General features: G+C 52.5%; 2 protein-coding genes and 1 long non-coding RNA gene across 4 annotated transcripts in view; 1 reads left to right on the top strand and 2 right to left on the bottom strand.

Moving 5' to 3' along the window:
- Window positions 1-11,073, top strand: part of GNAI3 (G protein subunit alpha i3) — a 15,286-nt gene extending 4,213 nt beyond the window's left edge. Inside the window, exons 4-8 of one of the 2 annotated variants that reach the window (XM_017739837.1) lie at window positions 5,514-5,642; window positions 8,212-8,341; window positions 8,772-8,925; window positions 9,771-9,964; window positions 10,156-11,073. In XM_017739837.1, the coding sequence (XP_017595326.1) occupies window positions 5,514-5,642; window positions 8,212-8,341; window positions 8,772-8,925; window positions 9,771-9,961 (604 nt within the window). In that variant the 3' untranslated portion in view covers window positions 9,962-9,964; window positions 10,156-11,073. Of the gene's footprint in view, window positions 1-5,513; window positions 5,643-8,211; window positions 8,342-8,771; window positions 8,926-9,770; window positions 9,965-10,038 lie in introns of both variants that reach the window. The other variant, XM_017739836.1, reaches the window with a different exon arrangement.
- LOC108448061 lies at window positions 7,657-8,197 on the bottom strand. The gene is made up of 2 exons (XR_001863843.1): window positions 8,118-8,197; window positions 7,657-7,823 (listed from the first exon to the last, which is right to left on the bottom strand). It is a non-coding gene; the product is annotated as an uncharacterized LOC108448061 (long non-coding RNA).
- Window positions 11,074-11,794: 721 nt separating the features above from the next.
- GNAT2 (G protein subunit alpha transducin 2) overlaps window positions 11,795-17,566 on the bottom strand; it is an 8,400-nt gene continuing 2,628 nt past the window's right edge. The window contains exons 5-9 of the mRNA XM_008638005.2: window positions 16,837-16,965; window positions 16,484-16,613; window positions 14,915-15,068; window positions 14,139-14,339; window positions 11,795-12,536 (exon numbers count right to left, since the gene is read on the bottom strand). Of these exons, the coding sequence (XP_008636227.1) occupies window positions 14,149-14,339; window positions 14,915-15,068; window positions 16,484-16,613; window positions 16,837-16,965 (604 nt within the window). The 3' untranslated portion in view covers window positions 11,795-12,536; window positions 14,139-14,148. The remainder of the gene's footprint in view (window positions 12,537-14,138; window positions 14,340-14,914; window positions 15,069-16,483; window positions 16,614-16,836; window positions 16,966-17,566) is intronic.

Below are 17,566 nucleotides of genomic sequence, written 5' to 3'. Positions count from 1 at the left end.
AGAGGAGGAGGCTGAAGGCAGCTGAAGAAAAGGAGCAGATGGGGAAAAGAGGGTGTTACCCTGCTTTTGTAGGTACCTGCTTGACCCAACTGCCTTCCAGGGGTGGGATTTTGGAGGGTTCTTCCCATTTCTGGATATTTGCCACCCACCCATGTCCAGGTGCAGGTGTGGCTGCTGCCAGGAGCTGGCACAGCCTGGGATGGGGACATTGCACCCGGGATGAGCCACCCAGGCATTTCCTGAGGAGTGCCCCAGAAAATTCAGCTTCCTGTCCCAAAACCACAGGAAGTTGCACCAAACCAATGTTATTGTGCATCTGTAGCTCGGCAACTTCGTGGTTGAGAAATGCTGCCAGTGGGTTCATTTCTTCACAGCAAGTTCACGCTGGTAAAGGGCTGGATCTTCCACCGGACTTGCAGAATTCCCTGGGTTTTCCTTCCCCTCAGCACATGGCTCCTGACCTGCCTTATCTCTTGTGTTCCCCAATTAATTTCCTTCTCCACGCTTAGAATCATGGAATATCCTGAGCTGGAAGGGACCCACAAGGATCATCAAGTCCAACTCCTGGCCTTGCACAGGACATCCCCAAATCCCACCCTGTGTTTGAGGGGATTTTGTTCCATGGATGAGAGCATTGTCCAAATGCTCCTTGGGCTCTGGCAGCCTTGAGGCTGTGACCATTGCCTGGGGAGCTGTTCCAGTGCCTGACCACCAGGGATGGATGTCCTGCATCCCTTTTTGTGCTGGGATGATGTAGGCTTTGTCCCACTTCTCTTGGGAATTTCACTTCCCTGTTCCTTTCATTATCTCCTGCAAACAGCACTGAAACCTCAGGGTGAGCAGCCATTAAATCCATGCCCCATTTGCTGGTTTTCCAGCTGAAATCCAGTTTTGTGCTGTGCTTCCAGACCAGTTCTGGCTCCGCATCAGATTCTGGGGCTGAGACACGTGGAATGGAGGAAGAGAGGAACAGACAAGTAACTGCTTGTGAAAATCAGGTGGCATCAAGAGCAGGGGTGCTGTGGCAGAGAGCTGAGCATTTCAGCAGGGAATTGTTCCAAAAATTCCCCTTCCTGCTGTTTCCTGCATCACTGAGCCCTTTCCCTTGTGCAGGCAGAGATCCTGCCTGTCGGAGCACTGCCCTGGCAGGCTGGAGGTGGTGTGGGAGGAGAGGGGGTGGAGGATAACACTAATCCAAACAATTTCTCCTGGAATCATAGTGTTTTCCATGTTTTCTTCCTTTTTCTTGTCTTAAAAAGAACACTTGAGTAGCTCCTGGTCCAGGCTGTTGATGTGGAAATGCTCAGTGCCTTTCCCAGCACAGTCTGCTAAAGCCCCCTGGAGCCACCCTGGGTTTTGTGGAATATTGCAAACATTTCTTTTTTTAACTCTCCTTTTTGCAACTTCCCATTTGTCTTTCCCTCTGACGTGAGCAGTGGCTCCGTGGCTCCCAGCTCCTGCCTCCAGCCAGGGCCGTGGAGAAGCATTTGGGACCTCTGTGCACAGCTGGGAAAGGGAACTTAAATCCAATCTCATTCCACTGGGCAAGGACACCTTCCACTGTCCCAGGGTGCTCCAAGCCCTGTCCAACCTGGCCTTGGACACTTCCAGGGATCCAGGGGCAGCCACAGCTGCTCTGGGCACCCTGTGCCAGGGCCTCCCCACCCTCACAGGGAAGGATTCCTTCCCAATATTCAATCTAACCCTGCCCTCCAGCAGTGGGAAGCCATTCCCTGTGTCCTGCCACTCCATGCCCTTGTCCCAAGTCCTTCCAGCTCTCCTGGAGCCCCTTTAGGCACTGGAAGGGGCTCTGAGGTCTCCATCCCTGGAGCCTTCTCTTCTCCAGGCTGAGCATTCCCAGCTCTCTCAGCCTGGCTCCAGAATCATGGAATCCCAGGATTAAGGGACCTTAAAACCCATCCCATTCCACCCCCTGCCATGGCAGGGACACACCTTCCACTATCCCAGGTTGTTCCAAGCCCTGTCCAGTCTGGCATTGGCCACTTCTGGGGATGGGGCAGTCACAGCTTCTTGGGGCATTCCATTCCAGGGCTTCACCACACTCACAGGGAGGAATTCCTTCCCCATATCCCATCTAAACCCCTGTTCAGGGTGCAGCAGGGTGAATGTGAAGGATATTTCCATTTCACACATCTCCAGATTTTCAAGATACTTGGAAATGTCACCAAGCACATAACGCTTTAAAGTGTTTTCGTTCCTAGTTTTGATACTTTTCCCAGAATTCAGGCAGATCCCAGCCTGTAGGTAATTATCTGCAGTCTCACGGGCAATTAGCACAGTTCCTGATCAGCCTTCATCTACTCCTGCAGGTCTCTTCGTGTTCCCAAATGCCACTTCTGGCCTGAATTCCCTGACATGATGCTGGATAAAACCTAGATTATTTCTAAGTGGGTTTTTTTCCTCCCCTCCTTTTCTCCCCTCCTCCTTTCCCCCCCCTCCTTTTTTTCCCTCCTTCTCTTTTTCCCCCTCGTCTTTTATCCCTCCCCTCCTCTTCCATCCCCTTTTTTCCTCTCCCCTTTTTTCCTCCCCTCTTTCCCCCCCTTCTTCTTTTTCCCCTCCTCCTCTCCCTCCTTCCCCCCTTAAGGACTTTCAGAGCTATTTGTGCCTTTCAAATCCTTCCTCCTAGCACCAAAAGGAGTGAATTGTACGGGAAATCACCATTCCAAGGTTGCTGTGAGCAGGATAATGAGGGGAGGAGCTCTATTATCTTCCTTGTCCACATCCCAGCATCCCTGTCCTGCCATCAGTGCTTCCTAGAGCTGTCTGGGTGTGGGATGAGACAGGACTGGAGCTGGCACGTTTCCTGATCAGACTGGAATTCCCAATACAGCGTGATCAGAGAGCTGGGAATGTACAGCCTGGAGAAGAGAAGGCTCCAGGGAGATGTTAGAGCTCCTTCAAGTACCTAAAGCTGGAGGGGGGCTTCAGCCAAGGGCCTGGAGTGACTCAACAAGAGGGAATGGCTTCCCACTGCCAGAGGGCAGGGATAGATGGGATATTGAGGAGAAATCCCTCCCTGTGAGGGTGGGGAGGCCCTGGCACAGGGTGCCCAGAGCAGCTGTGGCTGCCCCTGGATCCCTGGCAGTGTCCAAGGCCAGGTTGGACAGGGCTTGGAGCAACCTGGGATAGTGGGAGGTGTCCCTGCCCATGGCAGGGGTGGAAAGAGATGGGCTTTAAAGTCTCTTCCCACCCAAACCATCCTGGAATTCTGGGATTTGATGATCTCTGCACACATAGGTTGTCCCAGGAATGCTTGGAGAAGTCAGCAGGACAAATGAGTGCCACTGTAGGTTTGATCAGCACTTTTTTGTACTCAGGGCCTCATTTTAAGCATGAAAAAATAAGGAAAACAAACCTAAATTGGCTTTTTGGAAGCTTGTGGTGTTGAAGGATGAGGAATAGCTGGCTCTGTAAACACAGGGATCCAAGGGGGGAAGGAGAGATGCAGCCTCAGCATATGGAGGTGAAGGAGGTGGTGGGAAGGGATTGGAAATGTGTGGGATGAGGAGAGGCACAGCAAGGTCTGTGTTTGTTCTCAGAGCTGTTTGTGAGGGGTGTCTCTGACTGGGAGCAGTCTGACTGTGGCAGCCGGGGCCAGGAGTCACTGGGAGCAAGGAAATTCAGAGTGTGCTTTTCCAGCTTTTTGGAGTGTCTTTTTCAAGTTCCACTTAATCTGAAATACAAGTGGCACTAGCTGGGCTCCGCAGCCTGGATTTTTGGGAGGACAGAGCTGCTTCCTCTGCCCACACTTGGCAGGGCTTCCAGGGTTTCCCAGAAATCCCCTTTGCTGGGTTTTCCAGCTGCTTATCTTTCCGTGGGATTTGCCCTTTAGATCTCCCTGGAATTAGTCTGGCAAAATTTATTGTTTCAGGCAGCACCACTGAATCTGATACACCTTATTCCCTGATCGAGTTTGTTTGGTGGGAGTTTGCCAGATCCATTCCCTCCTCCCTGGCTGCTCCAAAAGCCTGAATTAGGAATTACACCCTTTTCAGTGCCCAAACTTCCAACTGACTGTTGGGAGCAGGTGCTTTATAGCTTCAGCTTGGGCTTGGCAGTGCTGGGATAAGTTGGACTTTATCTTAAAGGTCTTTTCCAACCCAAATGATTCCATGATTTATCACATCGGTGGTGTGACCTGTACCAAAGCCAGGCTTTGAGGAGCTGCTGGGTCAGTTCTTAGCATTCCCGCTGGCTTTTGATCCATTGCAGCTCAGATCAACTTAAGCTGGTAGGAGAGAGAGAGGAGAAATAAAATCTGTGCGTGTGACTTCCTCAGCAGAAATATTCCTTGGTAGAAGCTCTGGAAGGTAAATACCTTCCAATTCGTGTTTTACTAAACCGAAACTAAAGCCAGGCTCAACCCTGGTCACAGAGCAGCTCAGACCTGCTGTCCCTTTGGAGCTGAGGGAGGGATGAGAGGACTGGCTCTTCCTGCACTAAATCCACTCTCAGATGCCAGCTCTGTGGGAAAAGCCCCGTGGCACCGGGCAGGTCCTGGCAGATCATTGGGATCTGGGGTTTAGAAACAAGGCAGGGCTCTGCAAATCCTGGCAGTCCTGGCCAGGGATGTGCTGGAGCTGGTGGAGGAGGGATGTGTTGCTGGGGTTCCTAGCACAGCTTCCAGGCACATGGGAAGAAGCGATTCCTGGCTGACAATGGATCTGTGATAATAATGTGTGTTCTGGGAGGGTTTATTACACCCATCAGAGCCCTCGTGCCCCTGAATCCTCCCAGTGACACAGGGCTGTGCTGATTAAAACCTGCTCTGGAGAAAGAGTAAGGCCTGTGCCACCCCAGCAGAGCTGTAGGATCCCTGTCATCTTTGTGAAAGCAGGAGGCTGAGCCTGGAGGGAAGATGAGCTCAGAGGTGTTGCTGGCTGGAGTGGGATTTCTGATCCCGCTGGGGATCATCTATGCCTCGTGCCGGTGTGCCTGAGAGCTGAACTCCAAGAGGAATGTGCTGGGGCTGGAATTAGCTGGGGTCTTGATGGGAAAATTGCTGCAAGGATGTGGCTTCCTTCGGGGCTGTATCCTCAGAGAGTGTTGTGTCAGCTTGTTGGGGAAGGAGGTGACTGGATCTGCCTGGTTTGGGATGGTTTTTAAGGCTTCATCCCTCCCTCCCGGCTCCTTTGACGCATCCCTGCCTTTAACAGCAAACCCTTGGATTTATTGCCTTGTGCTTTGAAGCGAGAGACCTTGACTGTGGATTGCCCTGGGAAATCCAGCCCTGGCACGGCTCTGCATTCCCTCCCTGCCCTCCCCAGCCAGCTCAGCTCCACCAGCACCACCTCCAAGGTCATCCAGGGAGGGGTTAAAATCCCCAAACCCCCAAAACATCCCTCAGGACAGCCCAGGGGGGTTGTTTGCTTCCATGGCTGTGCTGTGTGAGGGAGATAAATAAATTCTGTGCTTTGTTCTGCAGTTTATAAAAGATTCATGGTGAGGCAGCCGACTAAAAAAAGCCTCTTGTGTTGTCTCTTCTGGTTTAGTTACCTAAATGACTTGGATAGAATATCCCAGCCGACCTACATTCCCACTCAGCAGGATGTGCTGCGGACCAGAGTGAAAACTACAGGAATCGTGGAGACTCACTTCACCTTCAAGGACCTGTATTTCAAGTGAGTGAGGGGCTCTGCCCGTGCCCCGTGCTGGGGGCACATCCCACACTTGCTCCTGGTTTAACTGTCCTCCTTCCCTCCGTTATCCCTCTCCGCTGGCGGCGCTCACTGGAGAGACCGGTTTGACTTTGATTTGCCTTCTGTTCTTTTCAGCTGCTTTTATGTTGGAATCGCAGACACAGGTACTGACTGCTCGTTTCCAGGATCCAATCCCAAAAATAATACTAAAAGGACACTGACTGGAGTTTGAGTTTGAGTTTAACCCTTTCCTCGGAGCAGAGGAACCGAGGCGTGCCTGCAGCCAGGCTGTGGCTCCGGGATGCATGGTGTGCTCCATGTGTTCCTCTTGGAATTGCCAGCCTGTGCCTGGCACTGCAGGGGCTGGGACTTTCCTGTCCCCTCTGCTGATCCAGTCCCTGCCAGGCTGTGGATCCAGCCTGCTCCTGGCAGTGTCCCTTTACATGTCACTAACGAGCTTCCTCTAACCTCAGAGCGGCTCCCACTGCCTCCGTATGCTGAGGCTGCATCCCTCCTTCCTCACCTTGGATCCATGTAGCTCCCCTTCCTGCTGCTTAGGAATTCCTCGCTTCAGATCCCACGTGTGCTCCTGACAAGCAGCTGGAGCCCCAGGGCACTCCAGTGCCGGAGGCTGGGTGTAGGACAGCGCAGTGCCTGTGGCTCAGCCCCATTCCCTCTGTCTGTGCCAATGGTTTGGAGCCTTTCCTGTTCGTGTTCCTGAAAAGCGTTTGTTGGCTTCTTTATAAATGGGCTGTGAAACACTCTGATGGAGTTGCAGCAAAATCCAAGGGTTTTAACAGGATCCCAGACTGGTTTGGATTGGAAGGGACCTCAAATTCCATCCCATTCCAGCCCCTGCCATGGGCAGAGACACCTCCCACTATCCCAGGGTGCTCCAAGCCCCATCCAACCTGGCCTTGGACACCTCCAGGGATCCAGGGGCAGCCACAGCTGCTCTGGGCACCCTGTGCCAGGGCCTCCCCACCCTCACAAGGGAGAATTCCTTCCCAAGATCCCATCTATCCCTGCCCTCTGGCAGTGGGAAGCCATTCCCTGTGTCCTGTCCCTCCAGGACCTTGTCCCAAGTCCCTCTCCAGCTCTCCTGGAGCCCCTTTAGGCACTGGACTCTCAGGTTTCTCTGGAGCCTTCTCCTTCCCAGCTCTCCCAGCCTGGCTCCAGAGCAGAGGGGCTCCAGTCCTTGGAGCATCTCCATGGTCTCCTCTGGAGAAGGAAACTTTTGCACAGTTTTTGGGAGAGCAGCATTTTGGCTTCTGAACTGTGCAATTTAAGAACATTTTTAACAAAAATGCCAAAGTACTCGGCATCATCGATTTATTTATGCAGCTTCTGGTCCATCCAAGGAATAACTTGTCTTCTCGTGGTGATGGATCAGGATTAGCATCTCCAGTGTGTTCCTTTAATCATCTCCACCCTCCTTCCTGATCCCACCCGGAGCCATCGATCATGTGCAGGGCGAGGTGCTGTCCTGGAGGGATTTGCTCCACAAAGGGAAGCATTAATCCTTGGGAAACCCTGGTGCTGCCAGCTCTGCCTTGATATTCCATCTCAGCCATTAATAATGGGATGGGGAAGCTGCAGTGACTGGAATTGGGATGAGCTGAGTTGTCAGGGATGCTCTTCCTTCATGGATCTCTCTGTGCTAACGGCAAATGATTCCAGCCATGTAAATATCCTGGATCCTCACAGAGATTTCCATCTTTCCTTCTAGACCAGAGGGTTAAATAGGAGATGGGAGTTAGTTCAGTATCATTAAATTCCCCCCTGGACAGCTCCTTGTCTGCTCTGGGAACAAATCAATATCTATGACTTAATAACTCAGATATTAACTTGATTTAATTAAATCCCAATCCTGGGCTTTCATCAAAATATTTGGATGAGCAGGGGGCTGGAACTACCTGTGACACAAATTCCTATTTAATTAGAAATTAATTTAATTTTTACAGAAATCCCGTAAGCAGCTGCACAGCCTTTAACCTCCAGTACCTCAGATTATTTTTTAATACATGAAATTATTTCTTAACCCCATTAATTTCTTCCTGGGTCCCAGCAGGAGCTTGCAGGTGTAGCGTGTTCCCGATAATCCATTTCCCTGGAAGCGCTTTGAGAAGGTGTTTGGAGTCCAGTCAAGCAAATGGGTTGTTGCTAAGGAAATAGGAGAGAGAACAAAATCAGCAGAGCTCTGGATGGTAGCTTCCAGTTCTTCCTACTGACAGCCAGAGACGTGGGATAGAATCATAGAATGGTTTGGAAGCTCATCTTGTTCCACTCCCCTGCGACAGGCAGGGACCCCTTCCACTAGCCCAGGTTGCTGCAAGCTCTATCCACCCTGGCTTGAAAGAAAATAGAGAATTCTGATTTAAAATCCCCTCTCCCAAGATGGGAATTTTAAAACCCCCTCTCCTGAGGGAAGCTCCTGAAACCCTGCGTGTTCCCAACCTGCTGCTCAGCCTTCCCCATCCTTGGGAACGCCACGGGGGCCAGGCAGGAGGGGTGTGCTCAGCTCCTGAGCCCCTTCCCCCGCCTCTGCCAGGATGTTCGACGTGGGAGGGCAGCGCTCAGAGCGGAAGAAGTGGATCCACTGCTTCGAGGGAGTGACAGCCATCATTTTCTGCGTGGCCCTGAGCGACTACGACCTCGTGCTGGCTGAGGACGAGGAGATGGTGCGTGATGTGGGGTTTATGGCTGCATGGAAGGGAGCTGGGAGCATCCTAGCTCCATCCTGCAGCAGGCTGGAATGTTCCTGGCATATTCCTCCTGTTAAATTGTCTGAGAGCTGCAAGGACAAGCACTCCTTGGATCAGCCGGTGGAATCTTGCCCCACAAAGTGATAAACACAACCCATCAATGAGGTTTTCCACCGTCCTGGTTGCTGGGAGGTGCCTGGAGTTGTTCTCATGGCTTGTTCCCTACGTGTGAGTCACTCCAGGAAGGAACAGGAGGAGGTGACTTGTCCCCCTGTGCTCCTCCTGGGGCAATGGCAGTGAGGATGTGGCGGTGACACCCCAATTTTGAGTCTGGCCTGTGCAGCAGATCCTCTGTCCCCCATCCCACCCTTCCCTAACATCTCTCCCATTGGATTTCTTTTTCCAGAACCGGATGCATGAGAGTATGAAACTCTTTGACAGCATTTGTAACAACAAATGGTTCACAGACACCTCCATCATCCTCTTCCTGAACAAGAAAGACCTGTTTGAGGAGAAGATTAAGAAGAGCCCACTAACGATCTGCTACCCGGAGTACACAGGTAGGCCGGGAATGAGTGAGTCAGAGCCTTACACAACCCAGAATCAGTTACAAACTTTTCCCCCAATTCCTTGCCTGTGTCTCCTGGACAGTGTCTCTGGCCTGTTCAGTGGGCACCTGGTAGCTTGTTTTCTTGGAAGAGCTGTGCGTGGAAACAACCTTTGTCCTTCCCTGGAATATGAACCCCAAAGTGTTGCGCTCCAGCAAATCGAGGTCACTCCTCCTTTTCCACACCTTACTAGGACAATAATTCCATTTAAATTCAGTTTTGGAGGATGTGGAACTTAACCACATCCTGCTCTGGCTCCTGTCCACCCTGGAGCGTCCGTGTTTGGCGTGGATTCTTCTGGAGCCCATGCCTGCTGTGGTTCCACACAGGTGGAAGGCTTTACCTGGACACTGCTCGAGGCATTTACATGTTTAAAAAACCCTTCCAATCTCTTCAAACCTGTTGATTTCTTTGATTCCCAGAGAAGATGTGGATTCCCTGTCCCTGCAAGTGCTCCAGGCCAGGCTGGACAAGGCTTGGAGCAACCTGGTGTAGTGCAGGGTGTCCCTATTCATGGCAGGGGGTGGAATGAAATGGGCTTGAAGGTCCCTTCCAGCCCGTGATTCATATGATTTGTCACTTTTGTGGAGCGTGGCTGTCCCAGCACACAGCAATCCCTGGATCCCATGTCCAAGGTCACTGCCCAGGAGCTGGGAATAGAGCTCAGATCTCCTAGAAGGAGTTAATGGTGGATTTGGATTTGTAGCTGGATAAGGCAGATGGTTGCAAGCAGCTTAATACGGACTTAAAAGCTCCCGTGAGCTGGTGGGCAAAGCCAGGGATCTTTTCCTTTCCAGGCTCCAACACGTACGAGGAGGCAGCCGCCTACATCCAGTGCCAGTTCGAGGATCTGAACCGGAGGAAGGACACCAAGGAGATCTACACCCACTTCACCTGCGCCACCGACACCAAGAACGTCCAGTTCGTCTTCGACGCCGTCACCGACGTCATCATCAAAAACAACCTCAAGGAGTGTGGGCTCTACTGAGAGGTAAATGCAGCTCCGGGTGTCCCGCTGGGAACGGCTCTCTCTGCTCCCTTCTACATTCCTGGTTTCCTTCCCAGTGTTTCTGCCTGGTGAGCCCCAGACTCCTGCTGCCTCGTGGGGACAGCGACGAGCATGACCCAGGAGCAGGGAACACGTGGAATCCTGGAATTCTTTAGCACAATCTTCTGTCTTAGGGACCTTCTGTTGCTGTGGGATGTGGAATTAGGGCACAGTGAAGCCACGTAGTGGGAGTAGATCCTCCTGGCATCGTTGGACGGCGTGATCTCCGGGGTGTGCGGTGGATTCCAGCTGGATTCCAGACCTTGGATATGTAGCTTTCTCTCTTCCTTTGGTTAACAAGCCACCACTAGTCTGTTTTTAAGGTTATTTTTTTTTTTCCATCGAGAAAACTATAACTTTACTAAACTTTATTTCTTTATTTGCAAACCTTGTTTTAAAAATAATAATAATTAAAAAAAAGCAACAAAAAAAAAAAATCACTTAACTATGCACATGTGAGCAGATCCTGCAGAAAATATTCCTCTTAGCAGGAATTCCTTGTTTTTAACACTTGCTGTGGCCAGGATTTAATATTTCTGCAGCTACTAAGGGATCCTTAGAGCTTCGGCTTTTTTTCCATGTGTGATTTGTTACCATCCTGCACCCCCCCAGGCTTTGGGAAAGGCTCCTTGCAGCAGAAGGAGGGTTTAGGTTCTGTTTGAGGGTTTGAGCCCAGTTTTATGCCAGTATTGGAAGGGATTTGTGCTCAGCATAATCCTGGCTCGGTGGGAAGAGGAGCTGAGCCCTCGCTGGGGGGAAAACTGCTGCTCCCAAGCTCCCAAACCACTGATTCCTGTGCATTTTTTGGGATGAAAACGGTGGATTGTTCTGTGCTGCCTTTCCCGTGGCCCTCCCTGCCCAGCCCTGTCCTGAGCATGCCTTTACTTTGTCTGTGTGGTGCCAAATCCCTGTTTCCCTATAGTGCCATCCCTAACCAGTCCTACATTCCTTTGCTGATCCATGATTGCATCCAGACTCTTCCCAGTTTGTCATGTGTACAGTTGGATCTGTTAGACTTGTTGGCAGTATTAAAATGGTGAGTAAAGCTTGTAGCCTTTTCTCCACTTTATTCTTCCTTTTTCCAGGAGCATTCTCAGCTTTTGTGCTTTGCTGGAGAAGGAAATGAGGAGCTTTGATGGGAATTGGGAATTACCTGGACAGGGAGGTTCCTCGTGCTTTATCACCTACCACTGCTCCCAAAGACTTGGGTCGTGCTGGCACAATTGGAACATGCCAGGAATCCCATTGCCCATGGGGTTATTGGCAGATGGATAATTACTGCTTATTTGTAGCCCAAACCTCACTGGCTGCTGTGAACCTGATGGGAATTCTGCTCTGGGTGCTTCTGCAGGATGGAGGTGGGACTGTTCTGAGAACACTTGGTTAGAAATCCAGGATGAATTCCCCAGGGAGGCTTGTGGGTGCTGGCAAGGAGAGCCCTGAGGGAGATTCCCTGTTCTAGAATCTTTTCCAAGCTCTCTGGTGCTGTGTCTGGTTAACAATTCCCTTCCAGCCACTTATGGGATAACTCATCCTTTCAACTCATCCAGGAGCTTCATCTCATCCAGGCGCTCTGGCCAGGAAGTTTTTTGGGATGGTGACCCCCATCCCACCCCCCAGGAGCCCAGCAGTGGCCATGGGGTGTTCCAGGTGAGATCCAGAGATCTATACACCCCCAGAATGGCTGCAAAGCGTGTGAAATTTCCCTTGATCCAAGCTCTGGGACGCAGGAATGGAGCGAAGTGGAAGTGGGAGAAAGGAAGAACATCCACGTCATGCGTATTCTTTTATTGTGTTTTCCTACAGTTAAATGAAGCTGGATGGGAGATCTCTGCAGGAAACAGGGAGAGGATGGATACAGGGCTCATCTATGGATTATTTACAAACAGACAGAGCAAATGCAGCTCTAAGTAGCAGAACAAAAATCTTTCAAGTAACCATTTCCTCTTTATCCAGCCCATTCCCGGGCTGGAGTTGGGATTCCCTTCCTCAGCCCCTCCTGCCTGGGAAATTCCCTCCATGTAGGGCCCAAAACAACCCCAAAACCCCCTGATTTCTCCTGCCCAAGGGTTGAGGTTTGTTCCCAAGAAAGACTGAGGTTGGTTCCCAGAAGCGACTTGGAGGTAACTCAGCCTCCACTTTCCCCAGAAATTCCAGCCTGGATTAATCCAGCTTCGATCCAAGGGCAGGAATGGGCTGCAGAGGGATGGGCAAGGGGACAACATCTATCCTACCTCCCAAACTCCCTCATGTTTCCTATTCCTGGCTGTGCTCTATGGTGTCAAACCTCCTGTAAAACGCCGGGAACAGGGGTTCTTCCTTGGAAAAAAAAAAAAGAGGAAATGGCCATGAAAGGGAGCAGGAAGTTGAGCTTCAGCTCCTTCCTTGTTTGGGTTTGGAAGGAGGCGGATTTGGGCAGGTCATAGAAAAAGTGGGAGTGAGTGACGTGTGGTGGGGGTTGGTTCTTCCTTTGGCTCTGCTCAGCAGAACGGTGAGACGGGAATGTTTTCTTCTTCTGGGAGGGAGGGAGAGAGAACAGGGAGTTAAACACACCCAGGGAAGGGCTTAGAGGAGCAATTTTATGGAAACAAGGGAAAAACTCAGGTGGGGTTCAGGGACTTGTGTCACCTCATCCCTGTGCCTTCCTCCATGGGGATGAGGATGGAGCATCCCGCTCCCCCCCCCTTTCCAGGTGTCACCTTCTGGTGCCTCCTGCCTGCAGGGAACCTGCTTGAGGATTTTTTTTTAAGCTTTTTCCTGCTTTTCTGTTAATATTCAAGGATAAGGGAAGCACCAGAGGTTCCCTGAAAAGCAAAGTGTCAGAGCCAGTGGCAGGGAGCTGTTTGGAAAGGGGGGAGAGACGATGGAACTCCTGCTGCCGCTCAGACTAGTGCAAGAATTAGGATGATAAACCCTAATTAGGGTGATAAACCCTAATTAAAGTTTTAAGATGAGCTAAAAGGCTGAGAGCAGCAGAGTGTGCCTTGGGATATTCCCATCCGCTGAGCCTGGGCAGGTGGAATTGCAACAGGAGAGAAATAAAATGATTCCCTTTAGCTCAGGGGGAGGATTGGGGCTGGAATCTGTTGTTTTCATCACTCCATGTGCAAGGATGGGAATTGTCCATCTGAGCCCACCCCACTGTGGGATGAGACTGAATCCCATGGGAGCTCAGCACAGGGATGTGACCCCGTCCCTGGGCTAATGGCACCCCAGACTCCCCCCTCCTCACTGCTCCCAGTCCATCCTCCCCTCCCCTACTCCTAGGATTTCCAGGATTTGATGGCAAAATCAGGTGGACCTACATCCCACACCCCACAAAGCAGGATGGAGCCAGCTCTGAGCATCCTCATCCCCCTCCCAGCCCTTTTTTTGGGATGGAGCCAGCTCTGTTCATCCTCATCCCCAGCTCTTTTTTGGGGGATGGAGCTGACTCTGCTCATCCTTATCTCCAGCCCCTTCCCCAGCCTTTTTTTCAGGGAGGATGGAGCTGGCTCTGCTCTTCTTCATTCCCTTCTCCCTTCCCCAGCCCTTTTTTTTGGGATGGAGCTGGTTCTGATCATTCCCTTCCTTTTCCTTCTTCCCTATCCCTTTTTTGGGGATGGAACCAACTCTGCTCTTCCTCATCCCCGTCCTCCTTCCCCCAGCCCTTTATGGGAGGGATCCAGGTCTGATCATTTTCATATCACTCCTCTTCCCCAGCCCTTTATGGGATGGAGCCAACTCTGCTCTTCCTTTTCCCCTTGCCCAGCTTTTTCTGGGATGGAGCTGGCTCTGCTCTTCCTCATCTCCCTCTCCTTCCCCAGTCTTTTCTGAGATGGAGCCAATTCTGATCATTCTCATCCCAGTCCCCTTCCCCAGCCCTTTATGGGAGGGATCCAGCTCTGATCATCTTTATCCTCCTCCCATTTTTTGTGGGATGGCCCTTTTTGTGATGGAGCTGATACCGATCATCCTCCTCTTCATCCCCTTTCCGTTTCCCAGTCCTTTTTCTAGGATGGAGCCAGCACTGCTCTCCCTCATCCCCTTCCCCAGCCCTTTTTGGGATGGAGCCAGCTCTGACCACCCTCCTCCCCTCTCCTGTCTCTATTTTCTGGCTCCAGCCTCCCTCCCATACCTGCTGGTGCTCAGAAGAGGCCGCAGTCCTTGAGGTTCTCTTTGATGATCACGTCTGTGACGGCGTCGAAGACGAACTTGACGTTCTGCGTGTCTGTGGCACAGGTCATGTGGCTGTAGATCTCCTTCACGTCCTTCCGCATGTTGAGATCCAGGAATTGGGTCTTGATGTAATTCCCTGCGTCCTCGAACGTGTTGGGACCTGTGGAGGGAGGGAATGCTGCTGAGCTGCTCCCATGGGGGAGTGTTGGAGGGAGAGAAGGGTTGAGAGCTGTCCATGCGTAGCACAGAGCTCCTTTTTACCCCATTTCCGTTCTTCCAAACACCTTCCCAAGGCCACATCTGTCCTCTCCTCAGCTCCAGCCTCCAAGGGTTTGACTTGCCACCCCAGAGCAGGATGGAGCTGGTTCATCCTCATGTCCTGCCCTTCCCCAGCCTTTTTTTTGGGATGGAGTCAGCTCTGATCCTCCTCATCCTCATCCCATTCCCCACCCCTATTTGGGATGGAGCTGACTCTGGTCATCCTCGTCCTCATCCCTTTCCCCTTTCCGTTTTTTGGGATAAAACCGGCTCTGATCCTCCTCATCCTCATCCCCTTTCCCAGCCATTTTTTAGGATGGAGCCAATTTCCATCATCCTCATCTCCCCTTCCCCAGCCCCATCACAACATATCCCAAAACCGAGTTGCCAGATCTGTGCTGGGACCACACAACTCCGCAGCCCCTGGTTTGGGGGGTCTCGAGGAGGAGGGGTAAGGCCAGGAAGCTCTGGGCTTACCATCGTACTCCGGGAAGCAGATGCTGAGGTGGACTTTCTTGATCTTTTCCTCAAAAAGGTCCTTCTTGTTGAGGAAGAGGATGATGGAGGTGGCAGCAAAGAACTTGTGGTTGCATATACTGTTGAAAAGGTGCAGGGATTCATGCATCCGGTTCTGCAGGGAAGCAGATCGTCATGGATTGACACCCCCTTTGGGCCGCTGCAGCCCACCCCCAGCCCCCCATTCCCTAGAAAATAGCTTTTCCCCAGTTGCTGCAGCAGCAGCTGGTCCTGCTGCCTGCCCAGTCCCTCCTGCCCACCCAAAATCATAAATCCAGGTGATGCTCAGGGTAGGGAGTGGCTCCGGTGCCTCCTGGGGTTGTCAGAAATGAAGGATTGTGGTGATTTCACTGGGAAAATTATCCATGGAAACCTCGCAGCCTGCAAGGAAGATGCTCAGTGAGCAGCACCATTGCAGTCAGCAGGGGCATGCTCTTGATGGACCACGGCTTCTGGCCGTTATCCACAGTTTTGGAAAGGAGCTGGGAAAAGGAAAAGCTCCAGTTTCAGAGCAGATGTTGAGTTCTTTGTTTGCTGCTGGGTCATCCTGAGGGAATGAGGATCCATCCAGGCAGAGCCAAGTTCAGTGGGAGGTTTTTCTTTATGTAAGGGGGATTCCTCCATCTGTGGGCAGCAGGTGGGTTCTCCAGGGATGGTTTTCCCTCATCCAGCTTCCCCTCACAGCAGCTTTTCTGTATGCAGAGCACCAGCTCTGCCCAAATCCTGCCCTGTCCCACAGTGGGTGAGCATTCCAGCCTCTTCCAAGGGCTTCCATGGGAAGGGTGCTCTCCTTCTGCACATGGTTGAGGAAGGGCTGTGAGCTCCTGCCTGGCCATGGCAGGGCCCAGGGATAGCAGATCCTGACCCTGACCCAGCTTCAGGAGAAGGTATTTGGATCCCAAGGAGCAGCCATGGGACCATGGGAGGAGATGCCAGGGAAGAAGCTGCTCCTGCTGTCCTCATCTTCACCCCTTCTCTCTTATTTCTTCAAAGAAAAACCCATTATGGGGCTTCTGTGTTCTTTCCACATCTGTGCCCTCCAAGCTGCTTTCCCAGGGCTCTGCTGTTGCATCCCTCCCTGGACACTCCTTGGTTCATGTCCCTGTGCCTCCACACTGGGAGAGTGGGAGCTGCCCTCCTTACCTCAGAGGGCACAGCGAGGCACGAGGTGCCTCAGGACCAGGTTTTCCTTCATCCCAGCCGGTTCCTGGCTCTTCCTGCCTTTCCCTTTGGCTTTGCTCCAGCTGACTGGCTGTGTGGCCATTCTCTGGTGGCTCTCAGGATGTGCTCAGGAGCACTTAGGGGTTTCCTCGTGGGCAGACCCATGGATTTGTGGCCCAGAGGAAGCACAGACACCTTTACTGGGCACAGCTGGGTGGGAACCAGCTCCCTCCTGCATCTCCCACACCTTTCCTGGATCACCCAGAGCATCTGATAGTGCAGAGTGTTGTTCCTCCCTCCCCACAGCCCCCTTGGAGCTCCCTGTTCCTCTCCCCCTTGGCTCCCAGTGCCTCCAGGACCCCGACCCACCACTTCGTCGTCCTCCACCAGCACCATGTCATAGGCGCTCAGGGCCCCGCAGAAGATGATGCAGGTCACCCCCTCGAAGCAGTGGATCCACTTCTTCCGCTCTGAGCGCTGCCCTCCCACGTCGAACATCCTGGGGAGGGGACAAGGATGAGGGGGACACCCACACACCTGGTCCTGACACCCCCCATGTGACGGTCCCAGCACCACATCCTCGGGGGAGCAGGAATCACCACCCGTGGGAGAGTGTTGGTGGTCCCTTGAGTGTCAGGGTCATCCCAAAATCCCTCCCCGCCATCAGGGCTGGGGGGAATCATGGAGGAGTGGTCATGGAGGTGCGGGAGGCTCCCACCCACCTGAAATTCAGGTCTTTGACAGAGAACTTGGTCTCGATGATCCCCGTGGTCTTCACTCGGGATCGCAACACATCCTGCTCGTTGGGGAGGTAGTTGGGGGCTGTGATCCTGTCCAGCTGGTTCAGGTAACTGGGGGGACAGGAAGGGGCGTGACCTGCTGCCAAGGGGCTGCCCATGTCTCCCCCTTCCCCCGGATTTTTGGGGATGGCTGTGGGGCTGAGCTCTGCCAAACACTGGGACTCCAGGGCGGTGACATCCCTGGGAGAGCTGGGGGACACCAAGGGTGGTGGGGCTGCAGGCCAGTGGCACTTTTGGGATGGGGGATGGCACTGGTGGGGTGGAAAATGACACCAGTGGGATGGAGGATGGCACTTTTGGGATGCAGAATGGCACCAGCTGGATGAAGGATGACACTGGTGCTGGTGTGATGAGGACGTAGGACAGCACTGATGGAATGGAGGACAGCAGCAGTGGGATGGAGAATGGCACTGGTAGGATGGAGAAGAGTACTGGTGGGATTGGGGAATGGTACTGGTGGGATGGGGGATGATATTGGTGGGATGGACGATGACACTGGTGGGATGAAGTCTGGCAGGCTCGGGGTATTCCCAGGAGCAGATTTTGCCAGGCTGGGTTGGAAGCAGCCATGAGCTGCCGGGAGGTGCCCAGGCTGGGCCCTGTTGTGCCCGCTGTGTCCCCACTCACTACGCGGCTGAGTCGGTGAGCTGAT

Source organism: Corvus brachyrhynchos, unplaced genomic scaffold, assembly GCF_000691975.1.
Source record: "Corvus brachyrhynchos isolate BGI_N302 unplaced genomic scaffold, ASM69197v1 scaffold67, whole genome shotgun sequence".
NCBI classification, from domain to species: domain Eukaryota; kingdom Metazoa; phylum Chordata; class Aves; order Passeriformes; family Corvidae; genus Corvus; species Corvus brachyrhynchos.
This window is presented reverse-complemented; position numbering and strand designations above follow the sequence as displayed.